This window comes from Salvelinus namaycush, chromosome 5 (assembly GCF_016432855.1).
Source record: "Salvelinus namaycush isolate Seneca chromosome 5, SaNama_1.0, whole genome shotgun sequence".
NCBI lineage: Eukaryota > Metazoa > Chordata > Actinopteri > Salmoniformes > Salmonidae > Salvelinus > Salvelinus namaycush.
In genome coordinates, this window is record NC_052311.1 from 35,097,524 (window position 1) to 35,114,821 (window position 17,298).

The 17,298-nt window shown below is 44.5% G+C and overlaps 1 protein-coding gene across 1 annotated transcript; it reads right to left on the bottom strand.

The window, feature by feature from the left end:
- Positions 1-241: 241 nt before the first annotated feature.
- On the bottom strand, positions 242-13,934 carry LOC120047091 (AF4/FMR2 family member 2-like). The gene is made up of 13 exons (XM_038992634.1): positions 13,837-13,934; positions 13,323-13,482; positions 10,984-12,108; positions 10,480-10,595; positions 7,633-7,909; positions 6,970-7,106; positions 6,549-6,612; positions 5,323-5,459; positions 4,843-4,914; positions 3,480-3,573; positions 3,085-3,125; positions 1,397-1,626; positions 242-363 (listed from the first exon to the last, which is right to left on the bottom strand). Exons 1-13 carry the CDS (start codon positions 13,932-13,934, stop codon positions 242-244), a joined length of 2,673 nt encoding a protein of 890 aa, XP_038848562.1.
- Between the last annotated feature and the right edge of the window lie 3,364 nt (positions 13,935-17,298).

Sequence of the window (17,298 nt, forward strand, 5' to 3'; positions counted from 1 at the left end):
AGAGACAAGACTGTGCAGTAGAGCTGATGATGACCTCATCATGATGACCTCTGACCACAGAGAGTTGACAGTCAGTGGGGCTTTCTGTCTGGCAGAGTGTGGTGGGGGCCCTTGGGGCTGGAGTCAGATGGCTGGAGACTGGGGGTTGCTGGGGATGCTGGCTCGTAGAGGTAGTGATAGATGTGTGATACAGACAGACAGACAGACAGTGGCAGACAGTTCAGTTCTAGTTCCAGCAGCACTATAACATGTGGGCCTCTATCCGTAGCCAGTGCAGTCCTTGGCGTATGTAGCGCACCAGTTCTGTCATGCTGCTGTGTTGGCTCAACGGTTCCATCGTCGAGTCCAGCTCCTGAAAGAACTCTGTAGAAGGAAAGGAAGGGGAAAGAGGGTGAATGAAAGTGAGAGTGAGTGAGGGTGTGTGTGTGTGTGTGTGTGTGTGTGTGTGTGTGTGTGTGTGTGTGTGTGTGTGTGTGTGTGTGTGTGTGAGTGTGTGTGTGTGTGTGTGTAAGACAAAGACTGACAAGTGTAATAGCATAATGAAGGCTCACATTTATGCAGTCTGTTGTCCATTCCTCTCTTTCCTCCTAATAAACAGTGAGTGACTGAGTCCTGGAATGGCTCAATCCTAAAAGTAACAGCTCTGGTGATCAGTATTTTGCTGAAAGGCCCACCTAGGCTTTATGGTGTCATAACTGCCAATTCCTGTCTCATTTCCACCAAAGACACCATCCAACAGACTCTAATTGAGCCCGTTATGGGTGTCGACAGAGAGGAGGAGAGGGTCAGATCAACTTCTAATGGGGTACTTCTGAGGCTGCGAGAGAGAGAGAGAGAGCTCTCGCCTCACACAACCACGTAACATGTCCCTTTAATCAGCTAGGCTCAGATAACGGATGGGAAATGACAGAGACACGACACATCAAACCCTCCATGCACACAGTCAGAGGGGGGTGTCCTCAACATCTCTGGTGGTCTCTCTCTCTCTACATTCACTCACTGATGACAGTAAATGTAAAGGGTTCATCTATTCTCCACATCTAATACAAATAATGCAGAATACATGAGTACATAAAGAGACCATCCTGAGGGTGATAAAAGGATCGTGGTTCCTAACAGTTAGGAATAATTAGTCATTTATAATGACTGTGTACAATGAAAAAAGGTTGAACATGAATGGAGATGCATGTAATTAAGAAAAATATAGGATAGCATATCAAAAGTGAGGTCACTGTTGTATGAAACTATTACTGATACATCCCCTACGATTACAACAGTACAATTTATGCTACTACTATATACAATCTGCCATTGCGGCTAATACTACAGCTCCAATCCAAACATCCTGTTCTAAAACAGAGAGAAGCTGTGTTGTGTTGTGTCCAGTCTCTAGTACCTTGGCTCTCTGTGGCGAGCTTCTCTGCCGTGTCCCAGTGCTCGTAGCTGCGGAGGATGTTGTTGGTGATGTTGACGTGGCTAGCGGCCATATGATGGATGCGCTGGGGGATGGCCACGTTGCTGGAGGCACCGGAGGGACAGGAGCCCGCAAGGCCAGGGCCCGTACTGCTGCTCACCGAACTGACTGGGGAGGGACTCAGAGACAAGGGCGACGGGGTGCCTGTGCTCCTGGGAAGGCAGAGAGACAATACAGGGGTTAGAGGTTAGAGGTGAAAGTTCAGGGCTCCACCACAGAGATAATACTGTACTGTACAACCACCGGACACCAGGGTTAAGTTTAAGCCCCATGCTTTTTGAAATCCTTAAAATGGCTACTTACAGACACGAAGAAAAAAGATAGTGGAGACATTGATAAGCTATGGCAGCTTCACAAATACTATTCCTCATACTGGCTTGTAATGTTTAGGACACTATCAACTCAGGTATTACATACTGTATATACAGGGAGTAACGTGAATTATATCTACAGGGAGTAACGTGAGATCACAATGAGGACATTTCCCCTTTGAGAGGTTTTTCCCTTCTTAGCTTTCTGACCCAGGGAGACTGATCAGGGAGATTTGAACTGGGTAGGTTTACATTTAGCCAATACATGTTATTTCGTCAGGCTTAACCACTCTTCGTCAGGCTTAATCACTAATGCTGATTTGAACTGTATGAACAGCAAACTGGGGCTTTCTCAGCTTGACAATCACGGCTTGATTTTCTGTCAGCCTGCTTCAGCCATCAATCAGAGGACATATTTATCAGTCTTTTAGTGCCAAACCCAAACAATCAGGCTCCAGGTCCTGTAATTCAACACTAAATTGAAAGGCGCTCGCCCCGTGAAGTTAAATTATGTTCCCTGTCAACAGTTTGCCTCTCTCGGCTCCCTCTCTAGCAGGTTGAGTCTTTTCCTCAAATAAATAAACCCTTGAAGGAAAAAAAAGAAAATAAGGGGAAAAAAGATTCATGATTGTCAAGGACAGAACAAACAAACTGTGGGAAAGGAGGCCAGAGCATAGTGGAATCTAATGTTGATTACAGTTGCAGCAGGTAGCGGAGCTAACCCAAGCGGATTAAGAAGGCCAGTTTGTGGCTAATGTGACCATGGTGAACTGGAGGCGACTGCAGGAGTCCTAGGAGCCAGTAGGATCTGAGGCTAATTGCTTCTGACAGCTCATCTCACAGCAGAACAGCAGGGCCGGTCAGTGCTGTGGCTGAGGGCTAGATCCCAGCCCTGGAAAAGACAGGCTAAAGGAGCTCACAGTCACACACAGAGGATGGCTCACCGCCAACTCCCAGACACATTGACAAGCCCCACGGTAGCGCCATGGTAAGCTACGAACCCAAACCCAAACGCACAGGGTGGATCAGCTAGGTTCAGTTGCCATGGAGCATCCAGAAAAACAGTGAAGCAGTGCGCTCATCTCATGCCACCAGTGTGATGTGCTAGAAGCTGGAAGTCACAGTGACAGAGGCTCTGTCTGTCGTGGCCATTGTCTGAACAAAGCAGTCACCATCTGAGAGGCTTAGCTTGTTGCTTGGCCAGGAGTAGGCACATACATTGTTCTGTTCTGGGAAAGATCTCATATAAAGAAAGGATTGTGATGCAACATGAGATGACTGAGGTGAAATGTAACTCACTTTCCATTGGCTCCCCATGGCGAAGGTGCTTGGGAACTTTTCTGGAATGGAAGAGGTTTGTGAGAGCATTATATTTTGCAGCTCTACTATACAAACATATTGCATAGCTTAGAAAATCTATTAATGCATCTCAAAAAGCTCCACTAGAATAATATGCAACATACTTAATTAAAACAGGCTTAAACACACACAATGTATGGAGATCATTGATAAAGTTAATTTGCACACTAATTGGAAAAAAATGTATGGCTTTTAATAACCAACATGCAGAACTAATGAGTATACACAACTCAACACAAATATATATTACATTTAGAAATCTTAATTGGCTTTACGTGTTCTACTGTGCTTCTTCTACTCCTAGATGTTAGAATTAGAAGTTAGGAGTTAGTTACCTTGAAATACTCCATTAGGGAACGGGAATACTTTACTGCATGGTCCTTCTTCAATTTGAACATTCTCAAGTACAGGAGGGATAAACAGCGATTGCTATGGAGTTAAGAAAAGAATAACATTAACATGAAATACTGGATCTTATACCGTGTATCTAGCATTGACAACATTACATATATTCGTATTACTTATGACCATTAAGCACAAGAAGATAATAAAAGAATAACAATAAGGAAAAAGTGTTTTCTAACTAATTAACTTTGCATATCCATGATGCATGACTAAATAATCTTGTTGTCATCAAACTCTATCTCTCTAATAGCTTGAAAATAAAGGCTAGAAAACAGAGGCTGCAGCCTAGTAAATCAGATCCCAGTAGCTTCCCTGCCAGGGACCTTTGGTCTGCAGATCCAGCCTCAGTGCCATGGGGGGGGCTGACCTTTCAACAGTGTGCTGCTCGCCAGACACCAGATGCTTTGGACATATGCACCACCCCACGACATGACACTAACACTCAGGCATTAATAAGCCATCACTGCAGTACACTGCTTCCTTGTTTCCCCTATTCTAAACCACATCAGTATGTACAGTACATACACGTGCGCACACACACACACGCTCATACGCACGCACGCACACACGCACGCACACACACTTTGCCCTCTAAAACAGATTATAAATGGATGGATCATGTCAGCCAGTGTCAAATATTTGAAAATAATCCCTAATGATGTCTGAACGGTGTACTAACAGGAAATATGACCTGGGAATCTCACTCCTACGCTCATCACTGTCTGCACTGCTAAGTCTGAGAGTCTAACCATAACATTCTAACCATAACATTCTGCTCAGATTATACAATCCATATGACAGGCAGCATATAGTTTTTCCTTCATCTCCCCTGTAGCAGTGTGGCGAACTGTATATGTTTATAGGCTGCTGCCTGCTGCCAGGAAATCTTTCATTATCCCTTAATAGCTTAATGAAATACAAGAATAATGATCCACTTTAAGCTGATTAAGTGCTTTTGCAGTGTTTTAAAGCTCCCTTCAATATCCATCCGATTGTCGGGGAGTGATGGCTGAGTGGAGATTTAAATTGTGTTTGAGTGAAGCGGCGGATTGAGCATCTAACGGGTTTGGAAGCCGGCTGGATTTTCTGAAATCAACCCAAATGCCCACACAGGCTAGAGTTTGTAGTCCGTCATCACATCCATCAGTGCAATGTTAGGTCTCCTTCAACCACCATTCAGTCATCAGACACACAGAAGCACACGCACACGCACACGCACACGCACACGCACACACACACACACACAAACACAGGTTTCACATCCAGAAACAGCAGAGCGAAAAGAAAACTCACCACAACACAGCTAATTTCTTCTCGGCTACAGTTGCTGAGTGACTTGTAAAGTTCTTTAACCTCATGGCATACCTTCAAAAGCAGAACAGACAAAAACATAGATCATATTCAAATATTCTTCCTTTTCATAATTAATTCATTTCAATTCAAATAACAAAAAAAGAGCATGACTCAATATCCATAAAGCCAGGGGACGTTCCATAGAATGACCGGCCTTGTGTCATTTTCTGTGTCTAATAGTTTTTGAAGAAAAGATTTCAATCAGCCATGCATGAATCCCTGGGTAGAATGATGAGCTACAAGGTCCATCTATTTTCATTTTCACTGCCATTAATAAAATGAGGGCCGCTAATTGCCTTGACTTGTGGGGTAGACTGGATTAGCGATGGACATAATGATGCTCATTTTCACTGAGGGCAGGTGGGGATACCTGGCCTGAGCGGGGGTGGGAGGGAGAGACACATTGGTGGGGACACAGACCTGATGAGTTCAACCGTCTCAGAGTACATAGTGTATGGAGACTTGGCCTCTAGCGGATCCCGCTCCATGGCGTTGCCACACTCGATGAACGACAGCGCCCCATCAGTATAGTTAATGGCTTTGCCAAACTTCTCCATCTGTGAAGAAACAATGGAAACATTGAATAAGATCAGCATTAGGTTCACAACACTACACGGCCACAAATGATTCTCCTCATTTTGAATCATTTCCCAAAGCTTCAAAGCTCTTGTGAAAACAGATAATAAGCAGATTTAATCAGAAGGAAAAATAACAATGTCACATTAATGTTCGGGGAACATTCTTTTGATATTTTTCTATTTTCTGGACAAAAAAAGTATATATATGCACACGGAGCCAAAATACAAACCCCAAAGTGCAGACAACAAATAATAGGCATATGACTCATAAATGCACATGAGTGTAAAATAAAATAGATTTACACACCACTCTCCACTGAAAGCACCTCTTAAGCAGGTTCTATCCATTTTAAGTAAGCCCCTTTTACCACATACGACCGGGCTGGTGGAAGATTCATTACAGCTCAACGATTACAGTCATGTAACAAGGGCAATCAATTCCCTTCACTTTGTATTCATGGCTGGCTTTACCTCGCAGATCAGATTTATGCCCAAGTGGATGTAACTTTCGATAAAGGACAATGTCTGGGGAGATAATTGCTGGAATCCAATTATTAGGGCCCTATGAGTGTGTTGGTAAATCACGCCCGTCGCCTAGGCCCAAGCCCCTCTTTGAGGACATTGAAGAGGTGTGTAAGAGCTCCTTTTGTGATAGATCACACATCCTCACTTAGAAAAGGCTACAGGTCTCAACAAGGGCTCTACTCTATCCTCTGCACACCTACTAGCATTCTTCAGCTAAGACCAGTGTCTGTCTGTTAATAAGAGCTATTCAGCAGGAATACTTATTCTCTAATAGGCTCAGTAAGAGCTGCTGCTTGCTAATGGCACATTGGCATGTATTTGATAATGGTATTATCACACTGGTCTCTGTTGCTATTCATATTTGTGATGTCACGTGACTGACTAAAACAGAGTGTGTTTATTGCCTGGCTCAGACAAAATACAATCTAAGGAAGAAGAACAATTTCGTTTGTGTAATATATCTCTATCGAAGTAAATGCTGAATTAAATGTTTGTAATACATTTTCAGGTGCTGTTTTGAACTGTAATAAAACAGCAGCTTACCAGTGCATCTGCTTTGTGCTTTAGTTTCTTGGCTTCTTGCATGCAGTAGTCTGCGTTGTGAACTCTGTGGATAACAATTACAGTGAGACTTTGGTTAGTCTTACAGTATGTTAGAAATACAAACAGATCAGTGACAGAAAAATGTGTTTGCCACTTTGCTGCAACTGCCTGGACTGCAGTTGTTCATGTTGTAGTTGTCCTCCACATGTTATATATGTTTCATTTTGAATTATACACATAGAGGAACTTAACTCTGTAATCACATCCCACAAATGCTTCAAAATGCGGTGACATTTTAATCATGTTTGAGACTTAAATGAGTACATGCATCATGACATTAAAATGACATGGCTGTGCATTCGGGGGGAAAAAAGGGTGTTTTTGGAGTGTTTGGAGAAGTTAGTTAGTTATTCATACATACGTGTTATTGAACGTTAGCTTGGGCCTTCTAGGCTCCATGTGGTCCATGGACAGAGATGACGGGTTGGACCAAACGTCAGAATCGGAGTGACCGTTGCCATGGAAACTGCCAGACGGCTTGCTATGGGTATCTTCCTCCTGTGAGATGGCAGGGCCAATTAATATGATAATTGGCATCCAGCAGTAAGTGTAATAATACTGTAATGATTCATCCTGGTGATTTGGACTGCTGTTACTACGTTGTGACCGTGTATTTTTTCTATGTCCTGGCTTTAAACATATTCAGCACGTGGGATCCATTTTCTTCTCTTCAAGGCTGTTTTTAAATCCCTCCAAAGGGTCATTAGATTTGCAAAAACACAGGAAATAGTGGTAGTTGCTGGAGCAAAGAAATAATCTCCAGCAACAGCCTCATCTACGAACTTCTCTACACAACAAATTATAGAAGACATATTTTATTAGCAAACGAGAGCGGATGCAAAAGTATCATACTTTAAAATAATAAACCATCCAAAAAAACAATAAACCCCAAAATTGCTCAGTAATTAATGATAGCAATACGACAGTTTTAAATAATATTTTACAATACTGTATCTTAATGCCCAAGAACAACTACAGTATACATTTTTGCTAGTTTCATCATGATCCGCTTTCCCCTACTTACACTGCTTGTCTTGGAACGTGAGAAGGATTTGCTCTCTCCTTTGCTGCGGTGCTTGTGTGAGGAAGAGGAGGATGAGGAGGAGAAGTTGGGCAGAGAGCAGCTGAGGGTGGGTAGCAATAAGGTGCTGGTGGCGCTGCTAGCACCGCCCTCCTGGCTGAAGGAGGAACACTCGCTGGTCCTGCGCTGGCGTATAGGGGGTTCGTCGGAGAGCGGAGAAAGCAGGGGAGGCAGCAGCTCTCGCTTCTCCTCTCTCTTCCTGGGCTGTTTCCTCAGAGAGCTGGGCAAAGACACATACAGGAACATTTATGAAATGCTTATGTATGGTTTATGAAGTGTTATGACATCCGTATGTAGACACCCTTTAAATAAACTGTTATCGAAACGGACATAAAAGAAGAACATTGCTTGGCCTGCTCCCTCTCTCTGTTGCTGTCATTCCATGTTATTCACTACAATACTGGAGAGGGACGGCAAGTTCTCACAGCCTTTGAAATGCCAGCAAATCTCATGTCTAATGTCATCAAAGTGGTAGATGGATGAAAATAATTTAGAAATTACTTGACTGTTTAAGGCATTTGTAAAATTGGGAAGGATAGACATTATGTACAGGGCTCAAAGAAAACAGCTGGCCTTAGACAGAATATTCTGTTTGTTAGAATGAGTGATTATTTCTGTTTTTATTATAAGGCTAAATCAAACGCAGCATTAGCGCTAAGGCATTATAGCGAAGGCATTATTATTATAGAAGGTTATGGTGGTAATGCATTTTGGAGACTTCAATTACAATAAAAACAGTACATGAGTAGATCAATGATATTTAATATAACTTCAACATATAATTTTCACTTGGTTTTGGGTTAAAAAAAAGAAGGTATAAAACCATAGAACTGTTTCATTTTTTTCCCAGTCCCTCTGACCCTCTAAGGACGCAGCCCAGAAATAGGCCTATAAATAGCCCTGTAGTGCACTGACGGGTCAAAATATTGATTGATCAGGCAGTGGAAAGGCAGTTTGTTATGACAGAAAGCACTTTTGCTTAGATTTACAGTCCTTCTAATATCCACTCCTGCTCCAGGAGCCTGGCCCCTCACAGGGGAACACAGCAGACTGCAGTCTGTATCCAGGTGGTTTCTCTCGGTATAGCTGTGTGTGCCCACATGGGGCTTCTGTTAACAATAGTGTTCTCTATGTTAACAGATAAGAGGCAGGTGGAGAAGTTGCCTTGAATACTTTCCCTTCCTCAAAGTCAATAAGGACTTTAAAAACCACCAAGGACGTACAGTAGTAGCGAGAAACCTGCTACTATATTTCTCACATTGTTTGCAACAATAGATTATTTCGCCTCCCTTTCCCTAAACTCATGGGGATTTGATATACGAGAAAAAAAATGCTTCGCTAGCACAAGAGCGCCTAAAGCACTAACAGGGAAAATGCAGTCAGAAAACCTAATTAGGATTATGTTCCTCAGGTTATTTTTGAACAGCAGCATATTTTGTCTTGTTTTATGAGCCTGAAAATGAGCAGAATCCCGGTCGGTCCGTTTACAGCATTAATAAAAAGCATCTTTACTCTCCAATCTGAGCAAAGATGCTTTTTATTAATGCCATAAATGGACCGACCGGGGTTCTGCTCATTTTGAGGCCAATCTGATTAAAAGGGTGAAGATTTGCTTTGATTTGATTTAAAGGCTACTAGGCAGGTCATATTTCAGCCCAGACCAAAGGGTTCAGCATTTCTGCACTAGATACCAGTGCCAGCTCATATATCATAGCTCAGGTAATCATATTAAAGATATGTGTAGTGATTAGTGGTGAAGCTCAGTGGACACTCCGTCCTCCAGACTCATTCTGCTCAACCCCCTGACCCTTGTCACCAGCGTCCCTTCATCGAGCAGTAGGTCTCTGCAGCACTAATTGAATATCTAAAATTAGCATTAGCTCTCTTGTCAGTGTCACGTTACCTTAATGCTGGAGGACACAGGACACTGTAGAGAGAGCTCACAATAGCTAAAGATAAATGTGTAGGGGAGCAACCTCACTTCTCCTGTATGTCCCGGCCTGCTCTCTGAGGAGGATCTACACTGGTTGGACCTTGCCTGAGGATGTAGCCATTCACAACACATACAGTACTACCATACACTTAGGAAATATAACAGCCTGTAATTACACTGTGGCAGTGGTGTAAAGTACTTAAGTAAAAATACTTTAAAGTACTACTTAAGTATTTTTTGGGGGTATCTGTACTTTATTTTACTTTTTATATTTTTGACTACTTTTACTTCACTACATTCCTAAAGAAAATGATGTACTTTTCACTCCATGCATTTTCCCTGACACCCAAAAGTGTCTTCTTAGCAGGACAGGAAAATGGTTAAATTCACGCACTTATCAAGAGAACATCCCTGGTCATCCCTACTGCCTCTGATCTGGCGGACTCACAAAACACAAATGCTTCGTTTGTAAATGATGTCTGAGTGTTGGAGTTTGCCCCTGGCTATCTGTAAATAATACAAAAATAAGACAATTGTGCTGTTTGTTTTGCTAATATAAGCAATTTGAAATGATTGATATGTTTACTTTTACTAAAGTACTGTATATTTAAAACCAAATAATTTCACCGGGTGACTTTCACTTGTACTTGAGTCATTGTTCTATTAAGGTATCTTCACTTTTACTCAAGTATGACAATTGGGTACTTTTTCCTCCACTGCACTGCGGACACCCATAATGACTATGTACATCCCTCTAAACACTTACATAACATGATGCTCTACACATTCCTTTTCTCATCCGGTAACCATAGTGATGTGTAAGTAAGTACTGCTGTGAGTGGTTCGGCGACACTTACTCGTTTGTGCTAATGTTCTTGTGGTTGTGTATCGGTGAGATGCATGGGGGAAGAAGCAAGGAGTCTTTCTCCAACCGTAGCTTCTTGCTTCCGCCGACAGCGTCACAATGGTCCATCTGAGGAACACAGAAACAAACAGCTCAGTTAGCATTGAAAGGGAAAGGGGGACACCTGGTCAGAATGCATTCAACCGAAATGTGTCTTCCGCATTTAACCCAACACCTCTGAATCTGAGAGGTGCGGGGGGCTGCCATAATCGACATCCACGTCTTCGGAGCCTGGGGAACAGTCGGTTAACTGCCTTGCTCAGGGGCAGAACGACAGATGTTCACCTTGTCAGCTCAGGGATTCGATCCAGCAACCTTTTGGTTACCGGCCCAAATTGAACATACTACTAACACGTTTCTCACTGCTCCTCCATTGACACACTCTAACCATTATTCTATAAACCAATACCAGCCAGTACCAATAGAGAAAAAATAGTGAGAAAGATTCTATGCTTGCCTTGTGTTTCCTCTTGGCCTTGCTAGGTGGTTTCTCAACAGGGGTAGACTGAAGACTGGCGGGGGACTGTCGTCTGTGCTTAATGCTGGGTTCACGTGGTTCCCGGGGCTCAACTTTCACAGAAGGGGGCTCAGGGGGGTCCTGCCCTGGAATCTTAGACAGGAAGCTCAGCTCGATCTTCACCCACAGTGACTTGATGTCCTCAAAGTCCCTGAGAGGGGACAGCAGTTTGTTCTGGACGATGGGGACGGAGGAGAAGAGGGGGTCCCCTAGGAGGTCCATGGCCCCAGGGTCTGGGATGGATATGGAAGAGCTGCAGGTGCTGGTAAGGCTACTGACAGTCAGGATATTGCTGTTGCAGTCCTTGGCTGCTTTGAGAGTCTGCAGACTGCTGGGTCCTGGACAGGGAGGGTTATGGATCTTGACCAGCTCCTCTGGTTCAGAGTGGCACTCAGATGACGAAGACTCCGTCTCGATGAACTCCTTGGACTTGGGGATGATCTTGCTGGGCCCCCTGTGCTTCTTCTTTTCCAGGACTGGGGCCAGGGGAAGAGGAGCTGGAGTAATTGTAGTGGTAGTGGTGGTGCGAGGCTCCTTCCTAGGGGCAGTCTTCCCACTGGTGCTCTTGGTCCTGGACTTGGGCTGCTCCAGGAGGGATGGAGGGTCCTTCTCCTTGGGGGTAGTGCTGATGATGGGGTTGATGGGCTTGGACCAGGAGGTGTGTTCCTCCAGGCTGGACGAGCGCTCCACTTTCTTCGGCTGTTTCTTCCCCAAGCTGCGCCTGGCTGGGGCTGGCTCCACCGCCACCACGGCTGGGGATTTGACCTTTGAACCCTTTCCCTCTGAGACTTTTGGTCCAGTCTTAGGCTTGGCCTTCTCTCTGATGGGGCTGAGGAGGGCCCGTTCCTTGGGGTCGGTCGGGGCCAGCAGGGCGGTGGGGCCAGGCTTGCTCTTCCCTGGGGCCGGGCCCTGGCCCTCTGGGGCCTGTTGGCTGTGGTCAGGCTGGGAGCTGCTGAGTCCATGGCTCTCTCTCTCTGGCTGGGTATTGATAAGTGCTTTGTTGTGTGGGGTCACTTTGTTCAGCCATTTATCCAGCTGCCATTTGTTTGTTGATGGAGGTTCAGGCTGTGAGAGAAGAAAAGCAGAAAGGACAAAGAATATACAGTTAGATCCAAGTTTGGTTTGATAGTAGACTACGTAGCTTCATAAAACACTGTATTGACTCATGAAAGTAAAATGTGATAATTCAATTGTCTCTTCAGAGTTATATTATGACACCCGCAAACCAATGACAACATTTTGTGATGAAGCGGCCATTAAAATAGGCTCTCATAAACTCATGAATGACTGAGTAGTGCTCTCCCATAATTTCCTTGCGCCATTCGGCAGTCTCTGAGTGCCATGTTTTCATCAACCATGCTATCTCACATCGTTTGTTTTCTACCATTATGCCCCTAGACAAGTATAAATCTTTCATATGAAATCATAAAGACTGTCTTGAATGATCTCCTAAATGATAGCAAATCATTCGGAAAGGAAGTGCTGGAAATGAATTGACTAAGGAATGAAGCATTAAAACCACCGAGTGTAAAGCTGGGGCTAACACACACACTCTCCAGTCTGATGCAAGCATTCATAAAATTTAATCTTCCACACTATTTCATCTGTGAAAGCCCCAGCCTTTACATCCCATCAGTTGGGGTGGTGGATTTAAGCTGTTCTGGGCAGGGGGATTTTGGAGTTAAAAGCACCTGCAGCAATACTACATTAACAATCTAACATGGCTGCTGGAAAACACCTGGGCCCTCCTGAAAGTCTTTAGTAAACCATCAGTAGAGTGCACTTTGAGAGGAAAATAGACATCCCTAAAGACAGACAGGGCCGTTTCCTGGTCCTCCTGGCTGTTCCCATTGGCTGTTCCCTGGTGGACAGGAAGTCACACGGTCTGTAGAGGGTGCCCAGATGCACTGTGGTAAATATTTACCCGGGTCAAACAGACTGCCCCTCTGTGGAATACAACTCTGCCTGGTGCTTTAGCTGCTTTAGGTGTCATGCAAGTCTACAGTGGAGGTCTAAAACAAGACGGTCTCCTAGTTTAATCCTATCAAAATTATAGGGATATTAGAGTAGATGGGAAGTTTTCTCCCCTCGATCAAAATGTTGTTTTAGGGATATTAGATGGTATTAGTGTAATATTGTGTCTTTCTGGAGGCTAAAATAATAGGGTACATGTTTCCCTCTATGGCATAACACTGGTTGAGTATTGGTTGATAGCACAGTTAGTTTTACTCTGACTCTGCTTGGTTGGTACAGTACAGTAAGGAGTGATTGTGTTGTACCTCTGGGGTGGCGGTCCGGGAGGCCCCGTTACACTCGCTGTCACTGGAGCTGCTCTCACTATCTGAGTCTGACTCGGAGCTGCTCTCTGATTCGCTGGAGCTGCCCGAGGCACCGCTGGAGAGGCCCGGGTCAGTGGTCCGAGACGTGGCCACAGGGATGCTGGGTACCAGAGAGAGAGAGAGAGCGAGAAAAAGAGAGAGAGAGAGAGAGAGAGAGAGAGAGAGAGAGAGAGAGAGAGAGAGAGAGAGAAAATATAAAGAAAAACATTTAGAGAAAAAGAAGGCAAGATATATTATACATAAACATAGATTGTGTGATAGATAAATCTTTACTTTAGCTGTTCTCATCCAGCCTCATATTCCGGCAGCACTACCTAGCCCTCTGTGACCCCGGACTGATCTCATTCCACTGGAGTGAGTAATGCACTGATGCGCTGTGACGCAGCTTTCTTTTGTCATCGTTTTGCTAAGAGCAGCCTTGTGCTCTGCCTCATGTTCGGCGCCAGCCACACACCCGGCCCCGTGCTCTCTCTGCTCAGCACTCCGCCGCGGCACTGGCTCTCTCAGCGGCGACACAGAGTTGGACGAGATGAGTCCACCTGTCATTGACATGACTCCCAGATCCGCACAGACTGCAGACAGCAGGAGACAGCCCCATCAATCACACAGCACCATCTGCCTCTCTCTATCCCTCTCTCCCTCCATCCAGCCCTGAGATGCAGGCAGAGCAGCATAAACCAGGCGTACTCTACCAACACACACATCCAGTCACAACATACAAACCACTGTAAAGACTAGTAAAAAGAGGCTCACTAATATACACAATACTATAAACATATTAACACACACATGCACACACAAGCACTCTCTCTTTCTTTCTCTCTCTCTCTCTCTCCCTCTCTCTCTCTGTTGTACTAGGGCAAAATGTTATTCAGAGAATAATGTATCTGACATCCGAGTAAAAATAAACCCTTCCCCTTTCATGAAACACAACAGATAACTGCAGAACAAAGGAAATTGACATAATGCTTTATAATAAGCAATTTATTCTCCCTATTGAAAGTGTCAACACTAGACTAGCTAAAGATGTTGCAGGGGCGTACTGTACTTTACTGCTGGAGAAAGTAACAGCTCTAGCGGTTGACAATAAATGCCTTAAGGAGGCAGTTTGCTTTCTCACCACCTACGTACTTATTCTTCCACACTCTTTCAACCTTCTCTGTCACGCTACTGGTTCAGCTATTGGATCCTCAAAGGCCTAAGCTTTATAACACAATAAAAGCCACACTACACTACTGAAGCCCTCTAAAGACACTCCATCCACTACAGCCTAAAGCATGGTTATATGATAGGACCGGAGATACACTGGACAGGACCGCAGAAATTGAACATGATGGGTAACGATGGGTGTCTTTTCTGTCAACACCCCATTGATGACTGTGTTTTTCTGTGACAGGGTGAGGGGGCATATGGCCGCATGACCAAGACAGCTTGGAGATCAGCTCGGGGACATAGCGGTGGCACGAAACTCTGCAGTGAAAAAGAGCCATGTGTTAAATTACCACACTTAACCCAAATTCTGTGCCATGGACCAATAGCCTTTTGCTAACATGTCCAGCTTGTCTGAGCCAGGTCAGGTCCTTAGAGGAGACACTAGCTTCCCTGCCCCCAGGGCTTGCCTAGTGCCAGTTTGGTTCCAAAGCTGGATTACAGTACAAGGCTAGAGAGAGCAGGACCAGTGGACTCTGAGGCTCACAGCCAGGTCAGGTTAATTATTAAATATAGAGGAAGAGGCCAAGACCCAGTGGGTAATGTAGTGTGGCATGGTGCTCCTATGGCCTGCCCTGGCAGTGCCCGCCACTGCCCGCTGCCAGTAGGATGGCACAGCAGTAGCACACATGGCATCATGTCCTTGCTCTGCTCATGAGTCCAAGGCCAAGCCCAATAGGCTCTTGGGAGTTGGGCCAGCACAACACCACTGTCTGTCTGTCTGTCTGTCTGGGCCAGCACAGCAACACTGTCTGTCTGTCTGTCTGTCTGTCTGTCTGTCTGTCTGTCTGTCTGTCTGTCTGTCTGTCTGTCTGTCTGTCTGTCTGTCTGTCTGTCTGTCTGTCTGTCTGTCTGTCTGTCTGTCTGTCTGTCTGTCTGTCTGTCTGTCTGTCTGTCTGTCTGTCTGTCTGTCTGTCTGTCTGTCTGTCTGTCTGGGCCAGCACAGCAACACTGTCTGTCTGTCTGTCTGTCTGTCTGTCTGGGCCAGCACAGCAACACTGTCTGTCTGTCTGTCTGTCTGTCTGGGCCAGCACAGCAACACTGTCTGTCTGTCTGTCTGTCTGGGCCAGCACAGCAACACTGTCTGTCTGTCTGTGTGATCTCTCCTTCATTTGCTGAGAATGGTGTCAGCACAAACAGAGCCAGCACTAGAACAAGCCAACAGCAAATAACCATCCATATACACACAACACTCTGAGATAACGCATACCGGAAATGATAAGGCAACCATTGACAGATCGACGGAGTACTTGTCTCGACTGCATGTCATTGTTTACAATAAATTGTTATAGGAATAGTTATGTGATTGCCCTCTTTTTCTACATTCAAAATACGTTTTATGTAGTAGAACTACTGTGGCTTTTTCCAATACACAAGTGTTGTCCAACTCATTCTCTGGAAGAAGAGATGTAATTACTATCCCAGGTGCCATTAAAGTGTTTAAAATAGACCTCTAGGAGACATTCTTTCTTTCACCACTCAGCCTCTCCAAGTGGTGCTTGTGCATGCAAATACTTCATAAAAAGGAAGCTCTAATGTTCTATTTCAGAGTGAAGAATGGCAGCGGGGTAAGGTCACTTAATTTCCTTTCTTCCACTTGATGGAGGTGAGCCTGGGCTGACAGATGACAGAATCATGTGGGAAAATAAGGGGCGGGAGAACAATGGCTGCTGTCTGCTTTCAGCGTGTTCACCTCAGTCTACCCCACTAACCTCTGACCTGCTAACAGGCTCTGCTCTCAGAACACCGTCCTATCCTCTCTAACCTCTCTCTCCACTCAGTGCTGAGCTGCCTTTCTCACAGCAGACAATAAAGACATTTAGAACATTGTCTTCTGTCCATGGAACTGGCTGCTCCATCCAGACTGATGATATTCCGTGGCAGGCAGGGGGGAAAAAGAATGACTTATTTGCTGCCGTAATTCATTCTTTGATTAAAGAACAGAGCTAAAAAAACAACAACAACAAGAGTTGCATATGTTGCTAATGAAAACAATGCACTGTGATGTGTTGTAATCACGGAGGTTAAGAACAAAGGGCCACACACAATGCATCTCATACATTTACATTTGAACACCAAATGCAGCACTATGAATGTGTAAACAAAGTAATGGCATTCATAATTAATGGGTTTTCCTCCTCATCCCATAACAAACTGTATGGAGGGAGCCATTCTGACAGACTGGGAGTAGAGGGAGGAAGAAAATGTCTCTCCAGTAGAGAGGTTGTCGTCCCAGGCACCTCACGAGGCCCATTGGGAGTGGGATAGCAGTATACTCTAAAACCAACCACTTTTAACTCACACAGTTCACACACAGTTCCAGTGCATATATTTCACCATTTATGCCAGCTAATTAATTCATTGGAGTCGTCTAGGTTCTTAAGAGCTGTTCTGTCAAGGCATGGATTCACAGTGAGGTCTAAAGAGTTGGGGCAGCTCTACAGTATCATTCAATCCGGTCACATTATCAGATTATCTACAGTTCTGTACAACTCTTTGAACAAGATGCTGCCAGACAGACCCAGACAGAATCCTGATGTAGTCATTACACAAACCAAACGACTTGGAGCATTCATTAAAAACCTAATAAATAAGTAAAGTTATGATATTTGGAAGTGTTTACACCATAAATATTCAATGTTTAGTAATGAAGCAATTTTCCAGGCCGGTGCAATGTGGAGATAAAAAGAGAGGGATATTAACCACT

Coding starts and splice junctions, on each gene's coding strand:
- LOC120047091 (XM_038992634.1), bottom strand. CDS start 13,934: ATGTCAATGACAGGTGGACTCATCTCGTCCAACTCTGTGTCGCCGCTG. Junction 12,109..13,322: donor CCCGGACCGCCACCCCAGAG/GTACAACACAAT, acceptor CTTCTCTCACAG/CCTGAACCTCCATCAACAAA. Junction 5,460..6,548: donor AGCACAAAGCAGATGCACTG/GTAAGCTGCTGT, acceptor GTTTCTTCACAG/ATGGAGAAGTTTGGCAAAGC.